Here is a 27,977-nt window from a genome sequence, read left to right as displayed (position 1 = left end):
CTTTCCCTTATTATTAAAGCAGTGCGATGGGTTTTAATGGGAACATCTGATGGTGGTGCAGAGGGATAAGGCTTTGGGCTAGGTGTAAGTCCCAGCCCCACCGCTGTGTACCCACTGGGCTTTGCCCAGGTCTCTCCACTTCTCTGAGACTCAATTTCCCCATCTGTAAAACAGGGTTCATCGAACCTTCTTCACAGGGTTGCTTAAGGGTTGAATCTGCAAGTGGTTGCAAACACCCAGCTAGACTTTCGCATGGCAGGCAGTGAGTCAGCCCCGTGTCGTTTCCAGAATGAGACAGCGGTGGGGAGAGAGCCTGGTGGCTGGAGTCGGGTCTTCCCAGGGCAGCGTGCCGAGCCACCGCTGCACGCGTGCGCGCGCGCGCACACACACACACACACCACTAACCCCAGTCACCTCTGCACGCGTGCGCGCGCGCACACACACACACCACTAACCCCAGTCACCTCTGCACGCGTGCGCACACACACACACACACCCCACTAACCCCCGTCTCTCACCCACAGGGATGTGTCTGCAGGCCTTCGTGGAGGCTTTCTTTTACCTGGCCCAGAGGAAGTTCAAGATGCTGCCCCTGCACGAGCAGGTAGCCTCGCTGATTGACCTGTGTGAATACCACCTGTCCCTGCTGGACGAGAAGCGCCTGGTGTGTGGCCGGAGCGCCACATCGGGGGGCCGGCCCCCTCACAGTGGCACCCCGCAGGAGGTCACCCCCGCAGCCCAGCTGGCTGAGGGCCATCCCCCGCCCTGCACAAACAGTGCCCTCAAGCTCTCCCATTCCAGACACACTCTGTCCTGAGGGCCGCTCTGTCCTCCCAGAAGAAGATTGAGCCCTTCCGAGCCCAAGAGACCCCCAGGCTTCCTGCCGGGGGAGAGATGGCAGGATGCTGAGAATTCCCACCTGAGATTCCCCCTAATCGTCGCCATGTTCTGCACTTCCAGAGGCTGCCTGATTCTCAACCGCCCTCCTCCCAGCACCTCTTGGTGGCCCACCTGCTTGCGAGCCATCAGCGGACATATGATATCCAAAACGTGCCAGATGGCCTCTTCTATTCTGGGCTCATGGGAAGCCACCGCCGGGGATAAAACTGCTGTGTTTGGGGAAGGGGGCACCAACAACCCCAAGACGGAGAGCTGCGGAGAAGAAAGAACTTGAGGCAGCCGAGACTGGGGTCTGCTGAGGCCCCGAAGAGAATACGGTTAGAGCCCAGGGACATCATGTGGACTTCCTACCACCCATTCTGTGAAAATGAAGTGGAAATACCCAGCAGGCCTGCGGGACTCACCCACCGCAATCATGTGCTACGTGGGTGCGGTTAACAGACCGACCCCGTTGATTTCATGAGCTTGCCTGTTGCTGCAGTGTCCCATGTGTTATTCATTAAGATATGATTAACTGAGAGGTAACTGAGGAAGGCTGCTGAAGTCTCAGAGCTGGCGGGAGCCTCTGAGATCATTTTGTTTGACCTTGACCCCAAAGCAGGCATCCCCCCAGTCCCGTGGCCTCTGATTGAAGCTCTCCATGGGTGGGGTGGTCATCAAGTGTGCCCAGAGTGTGCAGGGTGCCCTGGAGGGGAGGAGAGGACTTCAGAGGGAAGGAAAGTAAGACCTGCGTAAGGACCAGAGCGAGCGGGAGCTTGATGTCAGAAGCCGGGCAAGGGGGAGCCGTGCCCTCCCATCCACGAGACCCTTTCCCTGTCTGCATCCGTGTCCCCAGGGGGCCCCCGCTCAGAGGGGAAGCTTCAGAGGCAGCCAAAGGTAGCATTTTGGAAAATGGCCCCAGGCAAGTCAGGGTCCAGGGCCTGCTGACCACAGGCAGACAAGCGACTGCCCTCGAACGGCCAGGCTATCCAGAGTGTTGTTGGATTTCGGGTTAATGTGGCCCTTTCCAGAGGGTCCTTGTTATAGGACCCTGGGGGCCCTGGATTTAGTTGACCATCAGGCTCTGAGTGAGGAGGATGAAGGGTCTTTGAAGGCATTGATTAGCACGGTGCCTGGCACACAGTAGGGCTCAGAAAATGCTCACAAATGTAGGGCCAGGGAGAAAGTCATTGGTGGCAGAGGTGTGTCCTAGACCAGCACAGACATCTTCCTTCTCCTGCTTTTCTCTTATTTATTTATTTTTTGTGTGTGTGGTACACGAGCCTCTCACTGTTGTGGCCTCTCCCGTTGCGGAGCACAGGCTCCAGACGCGCAGGCTCAGCGGCCATGGCTCACGGGCCCAGCCGCTCCGTGGCATGTGGGATCTTCCCAGACCGGGGCACGAACCCGCGTCCCCTGCATCGGCAGGCGGACTCTCAACCAGTGCGCCACCAGGGAAGCCCTATACCATTTCTTGAAGTTGATTTCCAGAAAGCGTTCACTTGCCAAAACGGGGTGCAATCATCAGTTTCCAAACCAACCAAGCACGCTGAATTTTTTAGAAAAAAAAAAATGTATCGACAGGCTGAATTCCAGCCACATTGTTTGAGGTGATATGTGAACATCAGCTCCCAGGATGAGGACCGTTCTCGCCCCACCCGTTGTGTGTCATCTGGAGGCAGGTTGCTGGGTGGCCCCCCAGGGTCACTGTCTAGAAGGAGTCCCTCCAGGGCAGACAGGGCCTGAGAAGCCCCACGGCCCTCGGTGAGCACTGGGGAGACGAGGCTGCCGTTTTATAGGAGGCCAGTCAGTGACAGAGCGGGCCCTATTTGCTCAATTTCTTTGAACAGGAAGAATGAAGAGGCTGCTCCGTTATTAGAGTGAGTGATAGGAGACTTCCCTCACCGACTCGTGCCTAATAGGAAGTCCCACTGTGTTTATCCCCTTTGGTAATTGCTGCTCGTTTTGTAGGGTGTAATTGAAGTGATTGCAAAAGCAGGTGTTTCCTTCCTCCTGGAAGAGAGGTGCTCCGTGGGGATCTGGGTCCCTGAGCTCTGCCCATGGGGTCAGCCCAGCCCTGAGAAGGGCCCTCGGGCTCCATCCCAGCCTCGTCTCCCCCACCCTCTCCTGCCCTTCCTGCCCCTCCTTTTGGTGTTCCCACACAGTCCAGCCACACCGACGCTGTCACTGTTCACTGACTGAGCCCCTGCAGGGCTGGCCCCCAGAGTGGCTTCAATGAATGGATGAGATCAGCTCCGTCCGTTCCAGCTTAGGCTGCGTGCATCCCTGGGCCACTGCCCGCCTCCATCCTTTCTCGCCGTGCCTGCCGTGCCCCTTCTGGTGTACCCGGAAAGCATCCTTCCCCCTTCAGTGCTGGCCTTACCTGCTCCCCTCCTTCCTGCCTCCCAGGGGATGTGCTTGGCTTCTCTGCTGGTACGGTCAGGAGTTCTGTCCCCGCAGCCTGGTCAGAACGGGGCCTGTAAAGGCGATTTGGATTCGGTGAGTCTGTTGGCGCTGCTGGTCCCAACAGGCCCCTCCCCATGTGCGGGGCAGGGCCCCCTGGAGACAGGCGCCTCCGTCCCCAAACTCCTGGGTCCCTCCTGTATGTCCTCCATCCACTCTCCCAGCTCAGACCCCATCAGCTCTTAGCTGCACTGCATCAGTCTTCTGCCTCTTAAACCCCTCAACCATCTTCTGTCCCTTTCAGCCCAGGGAGGACTCTGAGAAGCACAGCGGTGACTGCACAGTCCCCCAGTCCAGTCAACCCTCCCTCCTCCCAGTTAAAGCCCAAGCCCCCGACCCGGCATTCAGGTCCCCTCGTGATCCAGTCCCCTCCTGCCTTTCCACCCGAAATCCACGCTCAGCCCCCAGCCCTCAGGAGCAGTCTCTGTGCTCCCAACAGGCCCTTGGTGTCCGTCGTTACCGCTCGGGAGAGAATGTGCCGGTTCCCACCCCCTGGGGAGGGCCACGGGGCCCGGATCTGCTCGGTGCTGTCCCACCTTTGCTGTCCCCTCTGCTGGACCCTCCCTCTGTCCAGTGGAAGCTTACTTATCTTTCAAGGCCCAGCTCAAGTGTCCCCACTGCCATCCCCCCAACAGTGAGCCTCCCCCTCCTTCTACTTGTGAGAACCTGGGAAGTCCTTTGTTATCACACTTGTGCTGTGGTGTCGTGGCGTTCGTTCCCACCAAGCAGTGAGTTCTCTCATGGTCAGGCAGGTGCTGGATTCACGCTGGCCCCTCGGGCACCCACCGAGCCGGGGCCCTGCAGGTGCTGGGACCGTCCAGGGGGCCCGGGCGAGAAGCCTGAGCTGCAACACTGCTGCTCCCCAGCCCCCTGCGGATGCCCTGGCGGTTTAGTTTGTGAACGTGTCCGTGTCCCGGGACCCCAGCAGACAGTGGCTCCTCTGACCCTGGGCAGTCTCTCCGTGTTCCTTCGTGCCCGGGCACTGCTCTGGGCTGCGTCCCCCATGGGCAACCCCGTCTGGGAGACTAAGGGCCACCGGATCGTGCCCGCCACGACTCCTCCATCGGGCATCCAGCCTGTCTCTCCAGCCCCGCAGCATCTGTGGGGGGTTGGTTAGTTCAGAGCAGATAATCCTGATGTGAATGTAGTCAGTCAGGGTGAGCAGGACCAGGTTGGGGACGAGCCTAGACATTGGAATGGTGTTCCGTCCCTTTCTAGAATCAACTCCCCTTCCCACGTGAGTGTACCATCTGTTGGGCGCTTCACAGTTTGCAAAGTACTTTTATCTCCATCCTCCCAACGACCCCACAAAGGATGAGGGTTCTCATCACTCTCTTTTCATAGCTGGGGGCACTGATGCCCAGGAGGTCAGGTGACTTTCCCAAGGCCTCCCAGCTGGTGAAAGGCAGAGCCCAGCCCCCAACGCCTTGCTCCTTTCTCAGCCCGATAACCGCTCTTGTAACGGCACCTCAACGCTCCTACAGCCCACCAAGGAGAGGGTTTTGGCCCCATTTCACAGACGCAGAAACCCACATCTGAGAGAGGCTGGGTGCTGGCTCAGGTGGTCCTGGGGTTCTGGGGCTTAGCTTGGGGCAGTCCCACCTGCTCTTTCGCACTGAGCTCTATGGGCTCCGGGTTCCTGAGCTGCACCGGAGATGACAGCTCCTCTCTCACTTTGTCTCTGGAAACAGAAGACAAGAGATGGAAAACATAATACACGTGAAAGCATTTTGTAAACCCAAATGCTGCCGGGATGCCGAGTTATCTTCAGACTGGCTTCTGGTTTCCTGCAAAGTGTAAAGGGATGAAGGGAAAAGGTTCCTCCTGGAATGTTCTAATCCATCAGGACAAATGAAGTCAGAACAGTCAGCTCCCCTCCCTCTCCTCCCCGCTTCATCCTCACGTAGCTGAAGACATTCACGGGGTGAAAAATGCTTTCCGCTGCTCCTCTGACACCTGGAATTTGCCTTGTGATTGGCAGAATATTACTCCAAAATAGCTTAATTTTTTTTCATTTCTGGATGAATGCCCTAAACTCTTCGGTCCCAGCCTTGAGAACTGGCTTAACTGGCTGGCATTTGAGCCCCTTCCCTCAAAACTCAGAAATGACGAGATCTCGCTCAGTGGCTGAGAGCTGTCCTTCTCTCCAAGCGAGGCAAACTCACCCTGACTGGTATTTTTGCCAATCTCCTACTGAGTTTGACAGATAGGGGAGAAATTTTCCCATACGGTATATGAATTTCTCCCTCATGAAATATGTTCGATTTTTTTTTTTTTTTCTGTTCCAGGGGCAAAGGAGCTTTGCAGAACAGGCAACATATTCAATTACCTCCATCTCTAGTAACCGGAAGTCCTGATTTTTCTATAACTAGGAAAACCACACAGCATACTGCTTATACATGCATGTGTGCATACACAAACACACAAACACACACACACACACACACACACACACTGAGCACCATTGAGCTTTGGCATAAAATGGCAAAATTGCTTCTGAGCCTTATTTAGAGAGCAGAGGAAAGAGGGTCTTTGCAGCCCTGGGGTAACATAACACGCTCACCAGGAGGCTCACAAGCAGAACATTTCCTCCGACACGAAGGCATTTGCTAAGGCGGTAGTTTGGGGCCACAGGGACGTTGCCCACCCTTCACCATGTCCCTCCAGCCCCCTCCCAGGCTGCAGAAGCAAGGCAAGGAGCTGGGGGATGAAAAGAGTCAGCAGGAGCATCTCCCTTCAGAACTTCTTGCATCAGAACGGGGAAAATGAGAATCCCAGCAGAGGCCCTGAGCGCTCTGTGAAGAGCGAGTGTCTTTGTCCGGGCCTGTCGCTCTCCAGCTATGTGACCATGGCCATGGACCGGTGATTCCACCCCCTTCCCTCTTCCTCTCCTGCACAGTGGAGATGGGTCGTAACCAATGTAAGGAGCCTGGCACCAGGAAGCGTCTTAATAAATGTCCTTTGAGGAAAGGACCGGTCTCGATATGCTTGAACTAGACAGGTGCCACAGATCACTCCCGCCCACGTGGATGGCCCTGACAGGCCAGGCTCCTCCAGGTCTGGTGGGCGGCCCCACGTGCTTGTCCCTCCTCCCTGCTGCTGCTGGACTGCGGCTTCTGCTTCTTAAAAGCCTTTAAAAATTCTTTATTAAATTTTCATGGCGCATAAAGTCGAGGTTCTGTTACTTGGCCTCAGTTGTCTTGGTAACTTCGTAAAATGCAATAAAAAAACGGAGCTGAGTGTCTCTGCACGCAGGCCCCACGTAGAAACGGCTGCAAAGTACTGCAAAGTACCGACGATTTCTTCTGCGTGATAATTAGCGACAGCAAATCCAGCAGGGTTGACAGGGCTTGTTCATTTGGGGTCAGCTGGGGAGAAAGGGGATCCTTCCAATTTTTTTCTCCTCTAGTGGTTAATGTCTGGCTGGGGAGCTAAATATTGCCTCAGGGAACCTGTGAGATCCTGGAGGAGATGGAGGAAGGAGTTTGGAAAAGCCCCCAACCCTTGATCCACTGGGGACAGCCTCCCTGAGGGAGGGAGTGATGTGCCCCTAGAGCCTGGCCACGTCGTAGAGAGTCTGGCGGCACGCCTGCCCTCGAGGAGAAAGTGGCTCCTTCCAGCTTTGTGTGGGCGGCAGCCACTGCCCACAGCGCCAGGCTGGGTAGGGGTGTGTTGCAAGCTCGGCCCCCATGGGGAGGCTCAGGGCAGGGCAGCTCCCTGGAGAACTTAGTGGTTCGAGCTGCTCCAAAGAGGCCACCTGGTGCTGCTGACACACCTGGCGGCCCTGTCCTGGCGCCAGCCCTGCCCTTGACCCTTTGGGGGTAGCCTATGTCTGCTCTGAACATTTCTCAGCCTGTGGACCAGCCGGTGGAAAGAGAAAGGCAGATGGCCTTGGGTTATAAATAAATGGGATCCCTGCCCCTTGGAAACCACCACCCAATGGCGTCAGAGAGGCGTCGTTTCCCACAGCCCCTCCACAGTGGGGGCCCCTCAGGCAGGCTCTGTCACCCCGGGAGCGCCTTTGTTCTTTGGGCCCCTCGGATTCTCCATTTTGTGAAACATTCAGATCCTACACGTTCTCTGTGCTCCAACTCTGTGCCAGCCTCTTGGTCTTAGACTCCTGTGCCCGCAGGTCATGGCTTGGCCGTGCAGTAAGAGCTGCCACCCTGCTCCCTGCTGAAGAAACCCAGGTTTGTCACCCACGGTCCCCCCACCAGGTGGGGAGGCTGCTCCAGCAGCCTGGGACGTTAGCACTGCCTTGGCCCATGGCAACCAGGCCAGGCATACCTTCCAGGGGTCTTTCCATGCAGCTGCCTCCCACAGAAGCCCTGGGCATCTGGTGGTGCCCCTCAGGGCTCAGACCGCACTCTGTTTTTAACCCAGGCAGCTCCAGCTTTGTCTGTAAGTAATGCGCTTTGTTGTAACATTCTATCCACGGCCAGAGCATTTCCAACCTGTCAATCTCACACATGGGACACTGGAAGCCCAGAGAGGGCAAGGGCCCTGCCCAAATGCCCAGCAAGTTAGGGATGTGAGCTCAGGCCTCCTCAGCGAAGGAATCTGAAGAGCAGAAGCCAGGGCCAGCCTGTAGTTCAGGGTTTTCAACTAGATTCCATGGTGCCCAAGAGCATCTCGGCTGTTGCGTTTTTGTTTGTTTCTTTCTTCCTTTTCTGTTGTTTTGGTTGTTGTTCTGTTATATATATTGCGGTTGCACGTAAGGAAATAGCTTCAAACGCCATCATCATCATCATCACTTCCAATTTTCTACCTGTGGCAAAACTGGGGCCCTGGGAGAAGCAACTTGTTTGAAGTCATGACCAGAACAGCCTCCTCCCACCGCCGCCTGAGCCCAGCCGTGGCTCCTGGAAGATGTGCATCATGCTGGCAACAGCGACCTGTCAGGGCGGGTTCACCCCAGGGCCCGAGGCAGGAGCTGGACCGTCCTCTCGCACCCCCCATAGAATGGTTGTGGGGACCTCGGAGGCCGGTGCTGGGCTCATTTCTCGCTTGGCCTCAGTCATCAGGCAGGAGCCATGTGATCTGCTCAGACACTCAACCTCAGTAGCTCCTCCCCAGGCGCTGACATAGCTGTGCTTCGAGCCATTTCCAGGGCCAGTGGCCGTGGCATCAGTGGGTCACTGGGTCTGTCACTGACGGTGCTGGAGAAAACTACAGCCCAGACTGGCAGGTCAGAAGTCTGCGGGCACAGCCCTGACGCCAGCTGCAGCAGCCGTTACTTGAAGGCTCATGTCTTAGCTTTAAGGTCCTGTACATATTGCTTTGGGCTCCATATTATGTCCATATTTTAGTCAGGATGCTGACTTACGTGATGCTGAGCTAAACCCCCAAATCACAGCAGCTGGACACCCCTGTGGTTTGCTTCTTGCCTGTGCAAATCTGACAGGGTCAGGGGGCTCTCCAGGATGACACTCCTCCATGCAGGGTCCCGGCTGCTTCCTGCCTGGCCTCTTTCTCCTCAAGGATGGCTTCCCAGTTGCCTCCAAAAGGAAGAGAAGACTGGAGGACTGCAGGAGTGGGTTGTTCAGGGAGAGGTGACTTCACCTCCACCCACATGCCCTTGGCCAGAATCTGGTCACCTGGCCCCAACCTGAGTGCAGGGGATACTGGGAAATGTGTTCTTCCTGTACATCCAAGTCGAAACAATGAAATGGGACTTGGTGGACACATGTTACCTTTTGGCCTCAATTCATATTTGTTTTACTATAAAAATGCTTCAATCTTCAAATAAAATTTCTGCTCCAAGAAAGTGACTGTGTTTATCTTACAGCTGCACAGAGCATCTCACCCCCACCACATACTCTCCACTTGAGAAGCACAATGTGATGGGGGCCACATGGGTTTCCTAAGACTCCAGAGTCAGGGGATTCTGGGAATATCTTGTATCTTCCCACTAAGAACTCCAGTCCTGGGCTCTGTGGCTTGGCTGCAGCCCAGCTCCAAGCTCCTTCGGGAGCCTTCCCATCCCCTGGAAAGCCCAGTCCAAAGCAGGTCACTGCAGTTTCCCCTTGAGGATCGGGGCCAGGAGTGGAGAATAGATGAGGAGCCCAGACAGAGTGTGTGCCCTTCCCAGGCTGGAGCAGAGCACACAGCCCAAGGCGCTGGCGTCTTCAGGCCTAGAGACAGGTGGTCTGGCCACGCCAACTCTAGCTATAGGTCTGCTGAGGAGGTCGGCCCTGCACAAAGCAGCCTCAGTGCAGGGAATCGAATGGCATCAGGGCTCCTCCGGTAGCTGGTGGAAGCCGTGTCACAGCACAGGGTGATCTGAATGTAACCACATTCCTCATTCACATTCCCTGAGCACATACAACGGCCGGACCGTGCCAGGCACATTGCCTGTGTTAGTTCATTTAGTCTGAGAAGCGTGCTCGGGAAATGGACACTCTTACTATCTCCCCATTTTACAGATGAGGAAACTGAGGTTCAAAACCGAGATGAAGTGACTGGCTTAGAAAGGCCAAAGCCAGTTTGGGATCCCGGCCTCGTGGAGACGGGATCTCACTCCAGATGGTTCTCCTCTGTGCTGCCGCGATGGGCCCCTCTTGGAAGGGTGGGTGAGTCCCACCAACAGAGGCAGCTGAGAACATGTGGAAGTGGGAGGCTCTGGGGAGACCTTGAGTAGCACCACATCAGCAAACACTTCTCTGAAAAGCCCTGGCATGTAATAAAAAAGGCCTCGCCGTTCTCTGCTTCTGGAAGGCACCCCAACCCAGCCAGGTTTACAGAACAGGAGGCCTTGGGAATTGCTCGGCTGGGCAGCAAAGTGATGGCGGTGGGGGGGGAACCTAGGAGGCCAGGTTCCCATAACTGGGACAGGAGTGTGCCAGGCAGTGTGGGCAAGGGTGGCCGGTGGTGAAAACGGTGTCCATGTGTGGAGGACCAGCTTTGTCCCAGGCCCCAGAGTCACCCTGGCCATTGGGTGATATCACTACCCTTTCACAGCTGGGGAAACTTAGGTCTGGAGAAGCTTCTCACCTTGCCTAAGGCCGCAGTAGCCTGCCCTCCGCCAGCCCACAGGCCACCAGAGAGACTCTGCAGTGGACAGCAGGGAGAGGGAAGCAGCTGCCCCCGTTACTGCAAGGTCAAAACATCCCAGGACTCCAGCCACCCCTGTGGGAGCCACCAGCGTCACAACATCCAGAACGTCAACCCCGACCCGGGCTCCCGGTCCAGAAATGACACTCTTGTTTCAGCCCTTCCTCTGTGCTCACACGCTGTGTGTCAAGTGGCACCTGACGGGCTGGGGGGGGACAGGAGCCTCCTTACAGCCGACGGGGGCCCTGAGTGCAGGGGCAAAGCGCCCTTGGCTTCCTAGTCAGGAAACGTTCGCACACATTCCACACTCTTGATAAAATATGGAAGGATATTATACATTTTACAGGGGTTTCCTTTATTGAAAAAAAAGCTTTTAAAGAGTTTTGATTCTTATAATGTATCTGGAAAATTCACGTTCATGGAAATTCATTCCCCGAGGACATGGTAAAATGAGCCTCCGCTGCATGGGAATGACGCTCAGCCACCTGGGCTTCTTGTGGTTGCTGTAATTTTTTTCTTCTTTTTTTTAATGTTGTGTTAGTTTCAGGTGCACAGCAAAGTGATTCAGTTATACACACACACACACACACACACACACACACACACATATACACAAATATATCTATTCTTTTTCAGATTCTTTTCCATTACAAGTTATTATAAGATATAAAATATAGTTCCCTGTGCTCTACAGTAGGTCCTTGTTTATTTTATAGATTGTTGTGTGTACCTGTTAATCCCAAACTCCTAATTTATCCCTTCCCCCCACCTTTTCCCCTTTGGTAACCATAAGTTTGTTTTCTGTCTGTGAGTCTATTTCTGTTTTGAAAATAAGTTCATTTGTACCATTTTTTTAGATTCCACATATAAGTGATATTTGTCTTTCTGTGTCTGACTTACTTCACTTAGTATGATAATCTCTAGGTCCATCCATGTTGCTGCAAATGGCATTATTCCATTCTTTTTTATGGCCGAGTAATATTCCATTGTATACATGTACCACATCTTCTTTATCCATTCGTCTGTCGATGGGCATTTACGTTGCTCCTTTGTCTTGGCTCTTGGAAATAGTGCTGCTATGAACACTGGGATGCATGCAACTTTTCAAATTAGAGTTTTCCCCCAATATATGCCCAAGAGTTAGGATTGTTGGATCATATGGTAACTCTATTTTAGTTTCTTACGGAACCTCCATAATGTTCTCTATAGTAGCTGCAATAATTTTTTAAAAATATGCAGTGGAGATACATATATAAATGCCCATATGATATTAATGCATATATATAATGACTAAAACAAATAAAAACAGCTCAAAAAGATGTACAGTGACAAGTAATCTCCCTTTCACCCCTGTGCTTCAATTCTCCAGTCTGTCCCCAGAGGCAGCTATAGTTTCTGGGTTTTGTGTGTTCCTTTCAAAGACAGTCTGTACACGTACATGAATTCTTACATGTGTGTGTATCCACCAACCGGCACTCTACTTTTCACTTAACACTGTTTCTGGGAGGTTGTTGCGTGATATGTTCATGTCAGCTGACCTCAGATTTTTTTTTTTTTTTTTTTTTTTTTTTTTTTTTTTTGCGGTACGCGGGCCTCTCACTGTTGTGGCCTCTCCCGTTGCGGAGCACAGGCTCCGGACGCGCAGGCTCAGCGGCCATGGCTCACGGGCCCAGCCGCTCCGTGGCACGTGGGATCTTCCCGGACCGGGGCACGAACCCGCGTCCCCTGCATCGGCAGGCAGACTCTCAACCACTGCGCCACCAGGGAAGCCCTGGCCTCAGATTTTTAATGGCACCATTGTCATGCCATTATGCGATACACTATAATGACTTAGAATATTTTCGTTTACTTAAATGGCCCCCAATCGATGCATTTAGTTTGTTTCCGGTTTTCTGTTACTACATAAAGTGCCGCAGGGATTGTTCTTGTACACACATCTTTATGCACACGTATGAGTACATCCTACAGGTCGAATTACTAGGTCAAAGGGTATATGCATTTTAAATTGCAATCAATATTGCCAAATTGCCCTCCCAAGAGGCCACACCGATTTTCAGTCCCACCAACACTGTGTGAGAGGGCCAGCTCCCCCATCCTCCCCAACGAGGCTCGTTATCAAAACGCTAACCTTTGCCAGTCGGTGGGTGAAAAAAACATGGCAGCATCTCATTACAGATTGAATTTGTTTCTCTTACAAATGAGGTTGAGAAGCTTTCTTCTGTGTTTCAAAGTCATGAGTATTTCCTTTCCTACAAACTGGCTGCTCGTGTTCTTTGCCCATTTTTCGACTGGTCTTTTTCTTGTTGATTTGCAGCATCACTTTGCAGATGAAAAGAATTAGGCTTTTGTCATATTTTTTGGCAAAATATGTGTTCTATACGGGCCATTTTTTGGCAGCCAACTGTCTCTCTACCTCAACAAATTCTCCACAGGCTGCCAGAGTGGTCTTTCGGAAATGCCACTCTGATCATGTCCCCCTCCTCCCGAAAGACACAAAACGGCTTCCTGCCACCTGGATCCAGCTCAGACTCCCCACTTGGTTTGGGGAACCTGCCCATTTGGGGCCCAGCTTTCTCCCGCCCCAACAAAAGGCCCACCACATGCAGCCGTGAGGGTTGTGCACTGTGCAGGGGGCAGTGACACCCAGGGAAGGACCTTGGGGGCATCCCCTGGAGGTGGACAGCGGGGCAGCCCGCCGAGAGGCTGCCTCTTTCTCCGGTGAACCTTAGCTCAGGACTCAGCACACTTTCGACCATTCCTCAAAGCCCCATCTCTTCCATTCCTCCAGGGCTAGGTCCAGGCTCTTCCTTCCGCCCCAGATGCGACCCCTCCCCTGTGGCCTGGTAAGCTTCCTCCTCTGCAAAGCTGACCCCACTTTCACAGGCTGGCTTGGGTCCCCCCGCCCCAGCCTTTGTGTGCCCCTTTAACCCACTGCAAGGTGATTCTCTCTCTAGGGGAGGGCTGTGTGCATTCACTCCTGGATCCCACCCCCGGTCAGAGGAGGTCCTCGGGAAATGTGTGTGGAATGAATAAATGAGGGAATGAGCGAAGGCAGCCTTCTTTTATTTTTAAAAGAACTTTTTAAACTAAGGCAGTATAGTTGATGTACAATATTACTGATATATAAGTTACAGGTGTACGATATAGTGATTCGCAATTTTTAAAGGTTATACTCATTTATAGTTATTGTAAGATGTTAGTTGTATTCCCTGTGTTGTACAATATATCCTTGGAGGTTATTTTATACATCATAGTTTGTACCTCTTAATCCCCTCCCCCTGGATTGCCCCCGCCCCCTCCCCTCCCCATCACCCACCCACTGGTAACCACTAGTTTGGTCTCTGTATCTGCTAGTCTGTGAAGGTGGCCTCCTGACTGCTGAAGCCAGTGCAGGTGAGGAGTGAGGGGTGAAGACCCAGTATCCCCTCAGCCTTCTCAGCCTAATGTAAAGTTGTGCATTTACCCGATAGGCTGTTTTTTTTGTATAAATCTCCATTAAACACTTTGAAAAATGCAAATTAAAAAAAAAGCCCAGCAGACTGGCTCTTCCCAGGTAATTATAGTAGACCCTGCAAGTCTGTACTGAGGCCGTTTTATTTAGTAGGTCTATGGCTCTTCCCAGATTATAAATGAAAGCCCTTCAGGGAGCAGGTTATTCTCCCTCCCCTAAATTCCCCAGGGCGGGGCATTGCAAGAGGACTCAGTGGGCACAAACACCGTTGCCATGGGGCTCGCACAGGGGAGCGGGGGCCCAGGGACCCTTCCTGGTCGATAGGGGCCAGTGGGATGTAGGCTGTAAAGCAGGTCCTTCCTCCTAAACCCCAAACCCTCGCTGGCAGCCCCCATCTGGGCCAGCCCTCCATCCCTCCCCCAGCGGGGAAGGTACCCACGGCTCCCCAGCCCCGCGCCGTCCCCCCGGGGCGCCTGCAGGACTTCCTGCCGCGCCACCCACCTCCACTGCTCAGCTGCCATCAGTCCTTCGCCTGCATCCTGGGGACCTTTAAACACGTGAGTCAGATAACGATCCTCACAGCTGCACTTCCCTGCCTGGCTCCTGTGGCCCCTCTGGATTCCCGTGCCCTGTGCCCTGTGGGGGGTCCGTACCTCTGCCAGGGACCCTGTGACCTGGCTAAGGCCTGCTCAGCTGGCTCACCCCTCTCCCTTTCCTGCCAGCACCGTGCCAACCCTGGGGAGGTGGGGATATGAGCAAAACCAGACATGGCCCTGCCCACCTGATGCTGCGAGATGGACGGGGGTTAACTAAGAGCAGAGAGGAGGCAGCACGGAGGGAGGCCCTGCGCACAGATCCGGCTCAGAGAACGAGGACGGCGTGGGGCAGGGGAGGCTGGCAGAGGGCCAGTCCTGCAGGCAGTGCAGGTCACCCTGAAGATGTCCTCCTTGCCACTGGAGAGTGTTCAGAGGACACTGTGGTCGGGGCTGTGGTTTGACAGACAACTGAGCTTAGGATTGGAGGGTGGACCACGGAGTGGGACGGTGTGCAGGGATCCCGGCGATGGGAAGCTGGCGGCGGCCCCGGTGATAAAGGGCCGTGAGAATTGATGGCGCTCCTCATGACGGTCATTTAATGCCCTCTCCCCTCCCTCCAGGACGGCAGGGCCTTGTCCATCCCACTGGCAGCCCTGGCAGCACCTAGCACACAACTCAGTACATAGTAGGTGGAATGTTCTGGGAATGAATGACAGGTTAGAGAGGGGATAGTAATCAAATAATGGATTTAACAGGTGGGGAAACTGATGCTCTATGTCGTGGAGCAGTGTGTCACCTGGGTGAGCTGGCGACGATCCCGGCACGGGGCAGCCCTGAAAACCCTGTCCCCGCCCACCTAGCTCACAAAGACCTGTTTTCATAACTTGTCATTTCCCTACACGCCCACAGGCAGGGACACACTGCGCCGCTAGATAAATCTGGGCCACTTTTCAGCATCGTTTAACATCCCCGGGAAGGTTGGATCACGTGGCCTCCAGCAGCAGCCCATTAGCTGACAGGCTGAAGCATATCATATTGAATTCCACGGCCCGCGGAGCCCGGGAGACGCCGTGCTGCTCGGAAATCTGCGCTGAGTTATTAGGATGCAATCGTCCTGCGCATTTCCTGTAGTGAACACGTTGCCTCCCTCCTCTTGCCAGGACTGTTTCCCCAAACCTCCAGTGGGAGTGGGAGGACCTTGAACTCACTCCCTGTCTATAGCTTGAAAGGAAGAGGGGATGAGCTGGAAGGGAGATGGTAGCGGGGCAGGGACCAGTGCGGGGGGCTGACTGTGAGTGCTGCTTGCAGAGAGATGGTCTGGAGGCATTGCGCTGGCCTCCTGCCCACCCCCGCAGCCCCCCCAGCCCTCATCCTGTGTCTCCCTGCTCCCCCACCCCCGCCCCTGTGTGCCGTGGCCCTTGGCCACAGCTGCAGCAGGACCTATGGACAGGCCAGCCAGGGACTCAGCCGCTGACGCCCACAGCCTGGCCACGGCACGAGGCATCCACCTCCGCCCTACCTCCTGGGACCCCACGGGCCTGAGCTTCTGCCTTCGGCACGTGCCACGCACCCTGACCACTGCCCTGTACAAACTAAACTGGGACACATCACTATATGGTGAGGACACTCAAGATGGCGGCTCTCTTGCTCTGTAGATCCCCTGCTCGACCAGGCCCTGCTTCTCCTACACCCTGTCACACGAGCATCATCACCCCCTCCCCCAGCTAGAGATTGTTCTAGTCCTTAGGCTAGATGGTCGTTAACCCGAAATGCGTGCGGGACGGGCCCCAGCTGCTGGTTTCCCTGGTGACTGATGAGCCAACCTGACGTCAATTGCGCTATAAACGGCAGCCTCCTTCTCCCTCAAGTAGCCAAGATGGCTGCCGTGTCCCGCCTGCTGCCCACGGTGGGGTGTTGCTCCAGGATCCTCTGGTTCGAACGTGCAAGACACTTTATCCGATTAACCATCGATGTCTCTGGCTGTTGCCAGGCTCTTTCTTCGGTCTCATGGCTGGACAACTACAAGACTTGCAGGCCTGCGGGGTGCAGCCCAACTGCTGTCGGCCAGGAAGCCGAGGAAACTCCTGTGAACGCCGAGATGTTGGAAGGTAAGGACGCGGGGGGGAGGGGGAACCGCAAACTGTGTGGTGATCGGGGAAGGGCGGGGTGCGGGGGCCGTCCCCTGCACTTGGGGCCCTGCGACAGCTGACCACTGTGAGAGATGTCCTTATCTTCCACTACACTGACGATGCTCTGTTAACCTCGCTCTCCAGTTTAAGAGTAGCAGCCCCGTGCTCCCGGCTCATCTGACTGCACGGGGATGGCTGGTGCGTACAGACGAAATGTACAGACCTGGCTTAGCTATCAAATACTTAGGCGTTCTCTGGTTGGGTAAGACGAGATACCCACACCCTCCACCCCTAAACAGCTACAGACACGGCCTTTAGGGATATTAGCTCAGAGACAGGCCAGAGGCCTGTCACCCGGAAAGGAGTGGTTGAGGCCTGTGGCAATGGCAAAATACTAGGTACCCTGGTGCTCCTGGTCCCAGCTGCGGGGGGGGGCAGAGCTACGTGCAGCCTAGGTGTGTCGTAACAGGTGGAAGCCATTACAAAAGGCCTACCCACGTTGCTGAGCAATGCAAAAACCCACCACTGGGGGGTCTAGAACAGCTGTGTGTGACATACGGGACCCCTATGAATATCACTGGTGACCAAGGGACCCGCCCTGAAGTTGAGGAATGGGCCGCTAAGAATGCCACACGCTGCCGTTTTCACCCGCCCTCCAGCCCCAGTGGCGCCGGCCGAACTGAAAGGCTGCTGGGCCAGTTAACCATATAGGGATGGGAACCTGCCCTCAGCTGTGGATCAGCAGGCTAACGCAAGCCCGGAACTATCACTGAGCATCCCAGGAGCCGTCGTCCCAGTGCCTACGCTATGTTAACCAGAGCCAACTAGTCCCCATCCGACTACGGCTCTCGACCACCAAAGGGCCGGCGCCAGCTATGGGCCAGGACAATAACTCACTTCTGCCCTTGCCGTGCGATCTGCCCCCGGGGGGGCGCGTTATAAGATGGCCCTGGTGATTTGGGTTCCCTGCCCCGTGGGGAACAGGACAGATTTTGCCTGCTGGAGAAAGCAGCATTGCATTAGCCCTGCGGTCGATTGCCATGTGCCTGCTCCATGGCATGGCACTGCAGGCCAGGGCGATAACCGCAGGCGGGGGTGGTTCTAGCCCAGCATGCTGTCACCGCTCGTATTTTGCTCAGTGGTCGCGATCTCCCCTGTATCACGCCTGTTAAGCATCTTAGGTCCCTAGTCTGGGCGGAAGGCATCCGGTTACGGACTGGGCAACAACGGCTGCCTCACTGCAAAAGGAGTCTGACTGTTGGGTCTCCAGCGAGATGCCGTTGTCGTCCTGCTCTGGACTCCCATGAAAAATTGACCGGATAAGTGCCTTACCCTTGATACTGGTTAGGTGCTCTGTCTGTATCTCACGTGTGGTATCTGGTTGCAGTGCCCCTCTGCATACCTGACCCCAGGGATATTGCGGAAGAGGGGCGACCCAGATGGTAAGGGTCGCGCAGGGGACGTAGCGGGGGAGTGTGTGGTCAGGCCACTCAAGATGGCGGCTCTCTTGCTCTCTGTACGTCCCCTGCTCGACCAGGCCCTGCTTCTCCTACACGCTATCACCTGAGCATCTTTACCCCCTTCCCCAGCTAGTAATTGTTCTAGTCCTTAGGCCAGAACGGCTCCACCTGCTAGTTTCTTAAAGGGAAACAACTGCCCTCGTGATGGTGATGGTCATTAACCAGAGGGGCGTGAGGGATGGGCCCCGGCCGCGGTTTCCCTGGTGACTGATGAGCCAACCTGATGTCAATTCCCCTGTAAATGGCAGCCTCCTTCTCCCCTGAGTAGCCGAGATGGCTGCCATGTCGTACCTGCCATCTGCTGTACACCATGGAGTGTTGCTCCAGGACCCTTTGTTTTGGACGTGTAAGATCCCCTGTCCAATAAACCACTGATGTCTCCGTGGCTGTTTCCAGGCTCTTTCTTTGGTCTTGAGGCTGGACAACTGCAAGGCTTGCAGGCCCGTGGGGTGCAGCCCAACACGTATGCACACCGATATACAGACCACCTGGACAGAACCACGCTCAAACACACACATCCCATCCCAACGTGTAGGCGATATCTACCCACACGGACCCACGCCGCACCCATCACACCTAGTGTCCCTGGCTCTCACACCTACATTTGCACACACGCTTCTACATGCATTTTGAATTTCCAAGCGGCAGATAAACTTTTGTGATTAATTCCTACTTTTATTGCTCTGTGGTCAAGAAATATGACCTTTCCTTTTATGAACCTACTTTGTGCCGAGCATCGTTAGGTGCTAAGTGTACAAAGTTGAATAAACTTGGACCCTACAGCCTAATAACAAAACAAATTCACCTTGACAATCTGATGTGATACCTGATGCAGCAGAATCACAGCGCTTACATTTTCTCAATATATTTTTCTCTACTTAGGTTGTTTCCTTTTTTGTTTCTATTACCTAAACACTGTTAGACCAAAAACATATTTTCATTGCTGTCCTCATTTGCTTTTCTTGAATTACTAGTTCGAATGGGCATATTCTCCCCTATTTACTGTCCATTTGTATTGCTTCTTTGTGACTTGCCATTTCATATCCTTTGCCTGCTTTTCTGCTAGTATAATTGTTTATTTCTCCAGATTTCCAATTATTTGTCTTTTGCAATACTCTTAGATAATTCTTCAAGCCGAAGTTCTAGTATGGACCACAACTTTGACTTCTAAGCACACGGGTTCTGTTTTTTGCTCTTAGCAATGATATGCTTTAATCCTCAGTTTTTCTCTTCAAAGTCCCTCCTTCTTCTTAGCAGCACGCTCCCATTTGTTGAAGAAGCATCATTTGAGTTACTTCAGCATCATTCAGGCCCTACGGAGAGGCTTCTGCAGACTGGTACGCTAAGGCTTGGTGGACCGTGGAGACCAAAGCAAGACTCACTGCCAGTGGAGACAACAGTCCAGGAAGGAATCTCCCTGGGAATTTGCCCTCCAGGTTGGTATGCTTGTCCGTTCCTCCATACAGGCTGTGCCCGCACCCCCTCCCACTGGGGGCAGGGGTCCGGGAGCAGCTCCCCCTCCCCCTCCTCTGATCGCAGGCGTCACTCAGAACACTTGTTAAACTTCAGATTCCATGGATTTGGAGATATAGATGCAAACTCATGATTTCTAAAATGTGTATATATACGTGCACATGTATATGTGTTTGAATGTATATATACACACACACACTCTACATTTATTTCCTAGCTCTGTCTGCTGAAAAGGTCAAGAAGGAAGGATATTCTAGCAGCTCTCAGCTCTTGGTCTGTAATTCCATTCCCCAGAGTTCCTCAGAGAAATGACTAATCCCAGAGCTGGGGCAGGGTAGGTACGTGATGAGCCTGGGACATCTCGTGAGGCTAGAAAGTAAGGGAATGTTCAAAAACCACATCGAGGGTGTGTCACAGGACACAGGCACTGGCTTGGAGGGGCTCCCAGTGGCCAAATCTGGGAGTGTTTGAGCACCAAAACAATCAAGTGGAGTAATGAATTATAAGCCCATAAAAACAGACATTTACGAGCCCACACTGATAACAGATAAGCAAATACATAGGAAGAATGGAGGACCTTTGCTACAGTAAAATTCTGAGTCAACCAGTGAAGTGGAAGAAATGCTAGAACTGGAAAGCCATCCTTTGCAACCATCCTAGTAAAGACTGGATCACTCAAGAATCATTAAGGGTTGCTGAATCTAGGGGGATGTTTTGGCAGTGAGCAGGATATTTGTATGATGTCAGACTGTCTCCCCACAGACTGCATATTAGTTGCAAGCAAGACCAAAAAACAAACCCCAGTAATTATACAGCGGAGAAATTGGACCACACCCTGATCGGGTGATCAAAATTAACATCACCAGGGAGGGATAGACAGGTGTCATGTGCCCCCGGATGTATTACTCTAAGAAGGACTCAATATATGCTCTCTGCAGTATTTTGGCCAAGAACGAATAACTAGAAACTAGTCACAAGGAAACATCAGACAAATGCAAAACTATTTTTATTTAAAAGGGTGGGTGGGGGTTGGGGGAGGAATGGTTGGTCGTATTCTTCCAATGTCAATGTCATAAAAGATAAAGAACAGGGCTTCCCTGGTGGCGCAGTGGTTGAGAGTCCGCCTGCCGATGCAGGGGACACGGGTTCGTGCCCCGGTTCGGGAAGATCCCACATGCCGCGGAGCGGCTGGGCCCGTGAGCCATGGCCGCTGAGCCTGCGCGTCCGGAGCCTGTGCTCCACATCGGGAGAGGCCACAGCAGTGAGAGGCCCGCGTACCGCAAAAAAAAAAAAAAAAAAAAAAAAAAAAAAAAAGATAACAGTCATAGAAATGTTCCAGATTAAACGAGGCTAAAGAGACACGACAGCCGAATGCAATCTCTGACCCCAGACTGGATCCTGTGCTGGAGGGAAAAAATAGTATAAAAGGATGTTACTGGTTCTACTGAGGATGTTGGAATGTGAATATTAGATGAGAGAAAAGTCTGTAATAGTGTTAAATTGAGGTGGGTAACTATACTGTGATTATGTAAGAGAATATCTCTAATCTTAGTAAATATTCACTGCAGTATTTAGGAGTAAAGGGCTGTGGCATAAGTCACAGAAATAGCAGTAAATGTTAAACATTTATGTTGAATACATGACTGTTTTAATACAAATTCAGTAACAGTGCAGTATAATTGTACTGTTCACGGGAATAAGATCGGGGCTTGGGTGCACTGTGGGGTATGTTCTGGAGACTGGCTCTTTCCCTGGATTGGGGGCTGGTCACTATCCACACTGTGTGTACAGCCTCACCAGTTTGTCCAGATTTGAGGTCTCCTGTCCACCTGCCTCTCCTGCTACCCACAGGCCCACTCTGTTAATAGCTACCAATGGGTGTCTGGGAAAGCAGTTTCAATTTTGTATATTTATTGTGTATTCAGCCACTTTACTGAACCAGGAGCGTTTTTTGGTTGATTCCCAGGGAAATTCTAAGAAGATGACCCTAACTTTTGTCTTTTCTTTCTCAATAGTTTAGTTAGTTTCTTTCCTGCCTTTTTGCCTTGAAACACAGCAGAGTCCTGCATCTAAGTCATTTCTTACCTCATTGGGAATGTCTGTTATGTTTTAAGGATAATGTTGGCTATTGGCTTGAAATATTCTATTTTTCAAATATGTTTTTATTACAAAAGCAAAAGTATGGTCAGAAAAAAGAAACTTAGAAAATACTGATTAAGCACAGAGATGGGAGGGGGGAATAAAAAGCCATTTATTATCTCTAGGTCAGTGTTTTGTTAACACCTTGGTATATATCCCTAATAATTATTATTTGAAGATTTTATTAGAATAATCATTATTGCTCCCAGAGCAGGTAGCATTTATCTATTATGTGTCAGTAACGGTGCTAAGTTTAGGGGTGACAAGTATTATTTCCGCAAATCCTTACAGAACACCTCTCTATAGTGTAGATACTGTTATCCCTACTTTACAGTTAAGGAAATTGAGACTGAGAGGACTTTCCCAATTTACCTAAGATCATAGGCAAATCAACAGCCCTTAAGGCTGAAACCCAGGTCTCCCTTATGCCCGAGCTCTGGCTCTTACATACACTACTATCTCCTAATCCAGACCTCTTTTTGCAAATAGATTTTTTTTTAAAAACTAAGCCAGAATCCTTCTGGACATATGATTCTGTTATCAGCTTTTATACCTAATGTATTATTAACATCTTTCAATGTCATTTATTATTCTACAAATATAATGGCTGTGTAGTGTTTTATTATATGGATATGTTTTATTTATTCTTAAATGGCTCCATATCAAAATAAAAACTGGTCGTAAAATATTCAAACAATAACAGGAATATAAAGTAGAACATGCAAGTCCTCCCTTCCACCTGCTGAGCACCATTCCTTTGAGGAAGTTACTATTAATAGTATATGTTTGCTTCCACATAGTTCTTCTATGTAACTTATTATATGTGATGTAATTTATTTAATTTTCTTTAAAGGAATGGGTATACCAATCTACTGCTTGCCTTTCATACATAATATATGATGAACATCATTCCAAATCTATCCATCCTTTTTTAATATTTTTAAAATTGAACTATAATTGATTTACAACACTGTTAATTTTAGGTGTACAGAAAGTGATTCAGTTATATGTATGTGTGTGTGTATATACAATATGTCTACATTCTTTTTCAGATTCTTTTCCATCATTGGTTATTACAAGATATTCAAGACAGTTGCCTGTGCTATTCAGTAAATATATATATATATATATATATCATCTTTATCCGTTCATCCATTGATGGACACTTAGGTGTCCACTTAGGTGGCTCCCATGTCTTGGTTTTTGTCAATAGTGCTGCTATGAACATTGGGGTGCATGTATCTTTTCTTTTTTTTAAATTTTTGTAGTTGATTTACAGTGATGTGTTAGTTTCAGGTGTACAGCAAAGTGATTCAGTCATACATATAAAATATATATACATATATATAATATTCATTTATTTGTATAATTTCTTTTTCAGATTCTTTTCCGTCATAGATTATTACAAGTTATAGAATATAGTTCCCTGTGCTATACAGTAGGTCCTTGTTGCTTATCTATTTTATATATAGTAGTGTGTATCTGCTAATCCCAAACTCCTCATTTATCCCTCCCCCACTCCCCTTTCCCCTTTGGTAACCATAGTTAGTTTTCAGTATCTGTGAGTCTATTTCTGTTCTGTAAATGAGTTCATTTGTATCATTTTCTTAGATTCCACATAAAAATCATATCATATATTTGTCTTTCTCTATCTGACTTACTTCACTTAGTATGATAATCTCTAGGTCCATGCATGTTGCTGCAAATGACATTATTTCATTGTTTTTCACGGCTGAGTAATAGTACATTGTGTATATATACCACATCTTCTTTAACCATTCATATGTTTATGGGCATTTAGGTTGCTTCCATGTCTTGGCTATTGTAAACAGTGCTGCTATGAACATTGGGTGCATGTATCTTGTCGAATTAGAATTTTCACCTTTTCTGTATATATGCCCAGGAGTGGGATTGCTGGATCATATGATAGTTCTATTTTTAGTTTTCTAAGGAACCTCCATACTGTTCTCCATAGTGGCTGCACCAATTTACACTCCCACCAACAGTGTAGGAGGGTTCCCTTTGCTCCACACCCTCTCCAGCATTTATTATTTGTAGACATTTAAAAAAAAAATTTATTTTTGGCTGTGTTGGGTCTTCATTTCTGTGCGAGGGCTTTCTCTAGTTGCGGCAAGCGGGAGCCACTCTTCATCGCGGTGCGCGGGCCTCCCACTATCGCGGCCTCTCTTGTTACGGAGCACAGGCTCCAGATGCGCAGGCTCAGTAGTTGTGGCTCACAGGCCTAGTTGCTCCGCGGCATGTGGGATCTTCCCAAACCAGGGCTCGAACCCGTGCCCCCTGCACTGGCAGGCAGATTCTCAACCACTGCACCACCAGGGAAGCCCTGTAGACATTTTTGATGATAGCCATTCTGACCAGTATGAGGTGATATCTCGTAGTTTTGATTTGCATTTCTCTAATAATTAGTGATGTTGAGCATCTTTTCATGTGTCTGTTGGCCGTCTGTATGTCTTCTTTGGAGAAATGCCTATTTAGGTCTTTTGCCCATTTTTTGATTGGGTTTTTTTTTTTTATTATTGAGTTGTATGAGGTGTTTGTATGTATATTTTGGAAATTAATCCCTTGTCAGTTGCATCGTTTGTAAATATTTTCTCCCATTTCCTAGGTTGTCTTTTCATTTTGTTTACAGTTTCCTGTGCTGTTATCCATTCTTTTTAATGGACAAGAATCAAGGAGTCACATTTGGCTCTTGGCTCGAGCAACTGGGAGAATGGCAGAGCCATTTTGGTGGGTTAGAAAATGAAGGGAGGAACAGGTTTTGGGGTCATATCAAACCTGATGCCAAGTGGACACAGGCCCTGTGAAGGGCTCAGGGAGCAGTGGAGCTGGGTATAAAAGTGTGGGAGTTGGTGAGCAGAGAATGGATGGTATGTAAATCCATGGCAATGGTCCCTGATGCCAAGGAGGAGCCACACCTGGAGAAAGGGTGTGTGCTCTCCTGTTCTCCCCCATCCCCACCTCTCCCTGTTGTCTCTCAACACTGGGTCTGAGTGTCCTCTGATGTGGGCCTGCTTTAGTCACTCACATTGCTGCCAGGTCACTGAAGCTTTGTGCTTTGCATTGTCAAGGGGTGTTCAGAAAAATCACCCAAACTTGGAATTAAGGCAGAAGGAGGCCAGCTTGTCATCCCAACCTGTCATCCCAGTGTCCCACTGGAATATTGTTAAGAGGACCACCCCCGGATTATTCTATCACCTGGGGGAATACATCTTTATTCGACTTGCCATTCACTACGTATGTGTGTACATAGTGTGTGTATTACGTGTTCACTTGTGGATTTTTGGCGCCCCCATTGCTTGTGGTTTTGTAGCCCTGTAGGGCATTAACTAGTCTTGACTGTAGCCAGAGAACAGCACATGATCACCCTGATTAGTCTCAATGTAACCTGACCATTTCTTACCGGGATCTCTCGCTGAGACTCTCCACCAGGAATTTTCAGGAACACCAGACTCTCTGCTCTCCAGAGTCATGGTTCCTATCTCCTCACTTAGGCCCATGTACTCAGCCACTGCTTCCTTCCCCTGGGCTCCTGGCTAACGCCAGCACGGATCCACACAGCTCTGGTATGTTTGGGAATTATGACACTGTGCCCTGGAGGGGCTCTTTTTCCATCCATTGTGCTGGGTTCTTTCATCCTGAACACTTGAGTTCTTCCTTCACCTCTGGAAAATATGCTTTTATGATTCCTTTGATCGCTTTCCCCTTTCCTTTTCTTTTCCCGCCTTTAGGAATTCCCAATAGTTGGATGTTAGATATCCTGGATTTAGCTTCTAGATTTCTTTCCTCTCCCATTTTCTTTTTTTTAAAATTTATTTTATTGAATTACATTTGATTTACAATTTGTATTAATTTCTACTGTACAGCAAAGTGATTCAGTTATACATACAAACATGTATATATACATATATATACATTCTTTTTCATATTCTTTTCCATTGTGGTTTTTTAATGCAGTATTGTCTTTAATTAAGTACAAAGACTTCCGTTCATGTTGCCTAGAGATCATTTTATCCACCGCTCTGTTTGGCCGCCAGTCTCTTGTCTCTCTCCTCAGCACTGGTAAGGCGGACACCCTTTCCATGGGGAAGAGAGATCCACGGTTTGTTGCCTTTGCCAATAACGAAAATGTTGCAGAGCCCGGTGGCAAAGCTGTTGCCATTGGCATCTTTCACATGAACTACATCAAAAGAACCAGGATGTCTCTCCCTGTTGGTGATCACACCAATTCTTCCCAGTTAGCACCTCCAGTCAGCATGCACAGGTTACCAGTGTCAAATGTGATGAAATCAGTAATCTTGCCAGTCTCCAAATCAATCTGAATGGTGTCATTCACCTTGATGAGGGGATCAGTGTAGCCAATGGTGAGAGCATCATGGTTCACCAGATGAGGGATTCCTTTTGTCCCCACAAAGATCTTTCTCATTTTGCACAACTTATACTTCGCCTCCTCAGGTGTAATATGATGAGCAGCAAAGCGATCCTTGGTGTCATAGATCAGACAAAAATTCTCTCGTCTTGTCGATGCTGATGACGTCCATAAAACCAGCAGGGTAGGTTATATCAGTGCAGACCTTCCCATCAATCTTAATGAAATGCTGCATGAAGATTTTCTTTAGTTCATCTCCTGTTAGGGCATACTTAAGTCTGTTTCTTAGGAAAATAATTAGTGGGAGACATTCCCTCAGCTCGTGGGGACCGGTAGATGGACGAGGAGCAAACCCACCAGTTGGTTTATCCAGCGTCCAATGCTTTGGAGCTGCTACACGCTTCAGGTGCTTCTTGGGACCACAAGCCAGGGCTGCGCTAGGCATGAAAAGTGCTCCACTGTGGTTTATCACAGGATATTGAATAGAGTTCCCTGTGCTATGCAGTAGGACCTTGTTGTTTATCCATTCTGTATAAAATAGTTTGCATCCCTACCCCAAACTCCCAATCTATCCCTCTCCCACCCCACCCTCCCCCTTGGCAACCACAAGTCTGTTCTCTATGTCTGTGAGTCTGTTTCTGTTTTGTAGATAAGTACATTCTGTGTCATATTTTAGATTCCACATGAAAGTGATATATGGTATTTGTCTTTCTCTCTCTGACATACTTCACATAGTATGATAATCTCTAGGTCCATACAGTTGCTGCAAATGGCATTATTTCATTCTGTATGGCTGAGTAGTATTCCATCGTATATACGTACCACATCTTTTTTTTTAGTTTAATTTTTTAATTTTATTTTTTTATACAACAGGTTCTTATTAGTCATCAATTTTACACACATCAGTGTATACATGTCAATCCCAATCGCCCAATTCATCACACCACCATCCCCACACCCCCGCGGCTTTCCCCCCTTGTTGTCCATATGTTTGTTCTCTACATCTGTGTCTCAACTTCTGCCCTGCAAACCAGTTCATCTGTACCATTTTTCTAGGTTCCACATACATGCGTTAATAAACGATATTTTTCTCTTTCTGACTTACTTCACTCTGTATGACAGTCTCTAGATCCACCCACGTCTCAACAAATGACCCAATTTCATTCCTTTTTATGGCTGAGTAATATCCCATTGTATATATGTACCAAAACTTCTTTATCCATTCGCCTGTCGATGGGCATTTAGGTTGCTTCCATGACCTGGCTATTGTAAATAGTGCTGCAATGAACATTGGGGTGCATGTGTCTTTCTGAATTATGGTTTTCTCTGGGTATATGCCCAGTAGTGGGATTGCTGGATCATATGTGTACCACATCTTTATCCATTCATATGGCTCTTCTGACCAGTGTTAGGTGGTCGCTCACTGTAGTTTTTTCATTTCTCTAATGATTAGTGATGTTAAGCATCTTTGCATGTGCCTGTTGGCCCATCTGTATGTCTTCTTTGGAGAAATGTCTATTCGGGTCTTTTGCCCATTTTTCGATTGGGTTGTTTGTTTTATTGTATTGAGTTGTATGGGCTGTTTGTATATTTTGGAAATTAAGCCCTTGCCAGTTGCATCATTTGCAAATATTTTCTCCCAGTCCATAGGTTGTCTTGTCATTTTGTTTATGGTTTCCTTTGCTGTACAAAAGCTTGTAAGTTTGACTAGGTCGAAGTTTGATCAGCTCACTTCCGGTTCATCTCGCCCTCTGCTAATTTAGTCAATGCTCTTTCATCAACCTCCATCTGCCAAAGCTTTTCGAATTCTCTTACATACTGATATCTCCTCCTACATTAATTCTGCCCTTATGAGCGATCATCTTTTCAGTCCTGTCAGTACGGTGGTGCTTGAAAAGGAAACGAGATAAATGCATGTCATCAGTATACCTTGTTTAACTGGAAGAT

The 27,977-nt window shown here is 50.2% G+C and overlaps 1 protein-coding gene and 1 pseudogene across 6 annotated transcripts in view; one reads left to right on the top strand and one right to left on the bottom strand.

The window, feature by feature from the left end:
* Positions 1–20,499, top strand: part of TTLL11 (tubulin tyrosine ligase like 11) — a 266,029-nt gene extending 245,530 nt beyond the window's left edge. For 3 of the 6 annotated variants that reach the window (XM_073806536.1, XM_073806534.1, XM_073806538.1), the window contains 2 exons: positions 16,373–16,490; positions 19,286–20,499. In XM_073806536.1, coding sequence (XP_073662637.1) covers positions 16,373–16,490; positions 19,286–19,637 — 470 coding nt within the window. In that variant the 3' untranslated portion in view covers positions 19,638–20,499. Of the gene's footprint in view, positions 1–524; positions 9,110–16,372; positions 16,491–19,285 lie in introns of those variants that run through there. The other 3 variants (XM_033858543.2, XM_073806537.1, XM_073806535.1) reach the window with 2 other exon arrangements.
* A 5,032-nt stretch (positions 20,500–25,531) lies between these two features.
* LOC109552425 (small ribosomal subunit protein eS4, X isoform-like) lies at positions 25,532–26,582 on the bottom strand (annotated as a pseudogene).
* Positions 26,583–27,977: the final 1,395 nt, after the last annotated feature.

This window comes from Tursiops truncatus, chromosome 6, assembly GCF_011762595.2.
Source record: "Tursiops truncatus isolate mTurTru1 chromosome 6, mTurTru1.mat.Y, whole genome shotgun sequence".
Taxonomy (NCBI): Eukaryota; Metazoa; Chordata; class Mammalia; order Artiodactyla; family Delphinidae; genus Tursiops; species Tursiops truncatus.
Note: the sequence above shows the minus strand (reverse complement) of the source record. Positions and strands in the feature narration are given on the sequence as shown.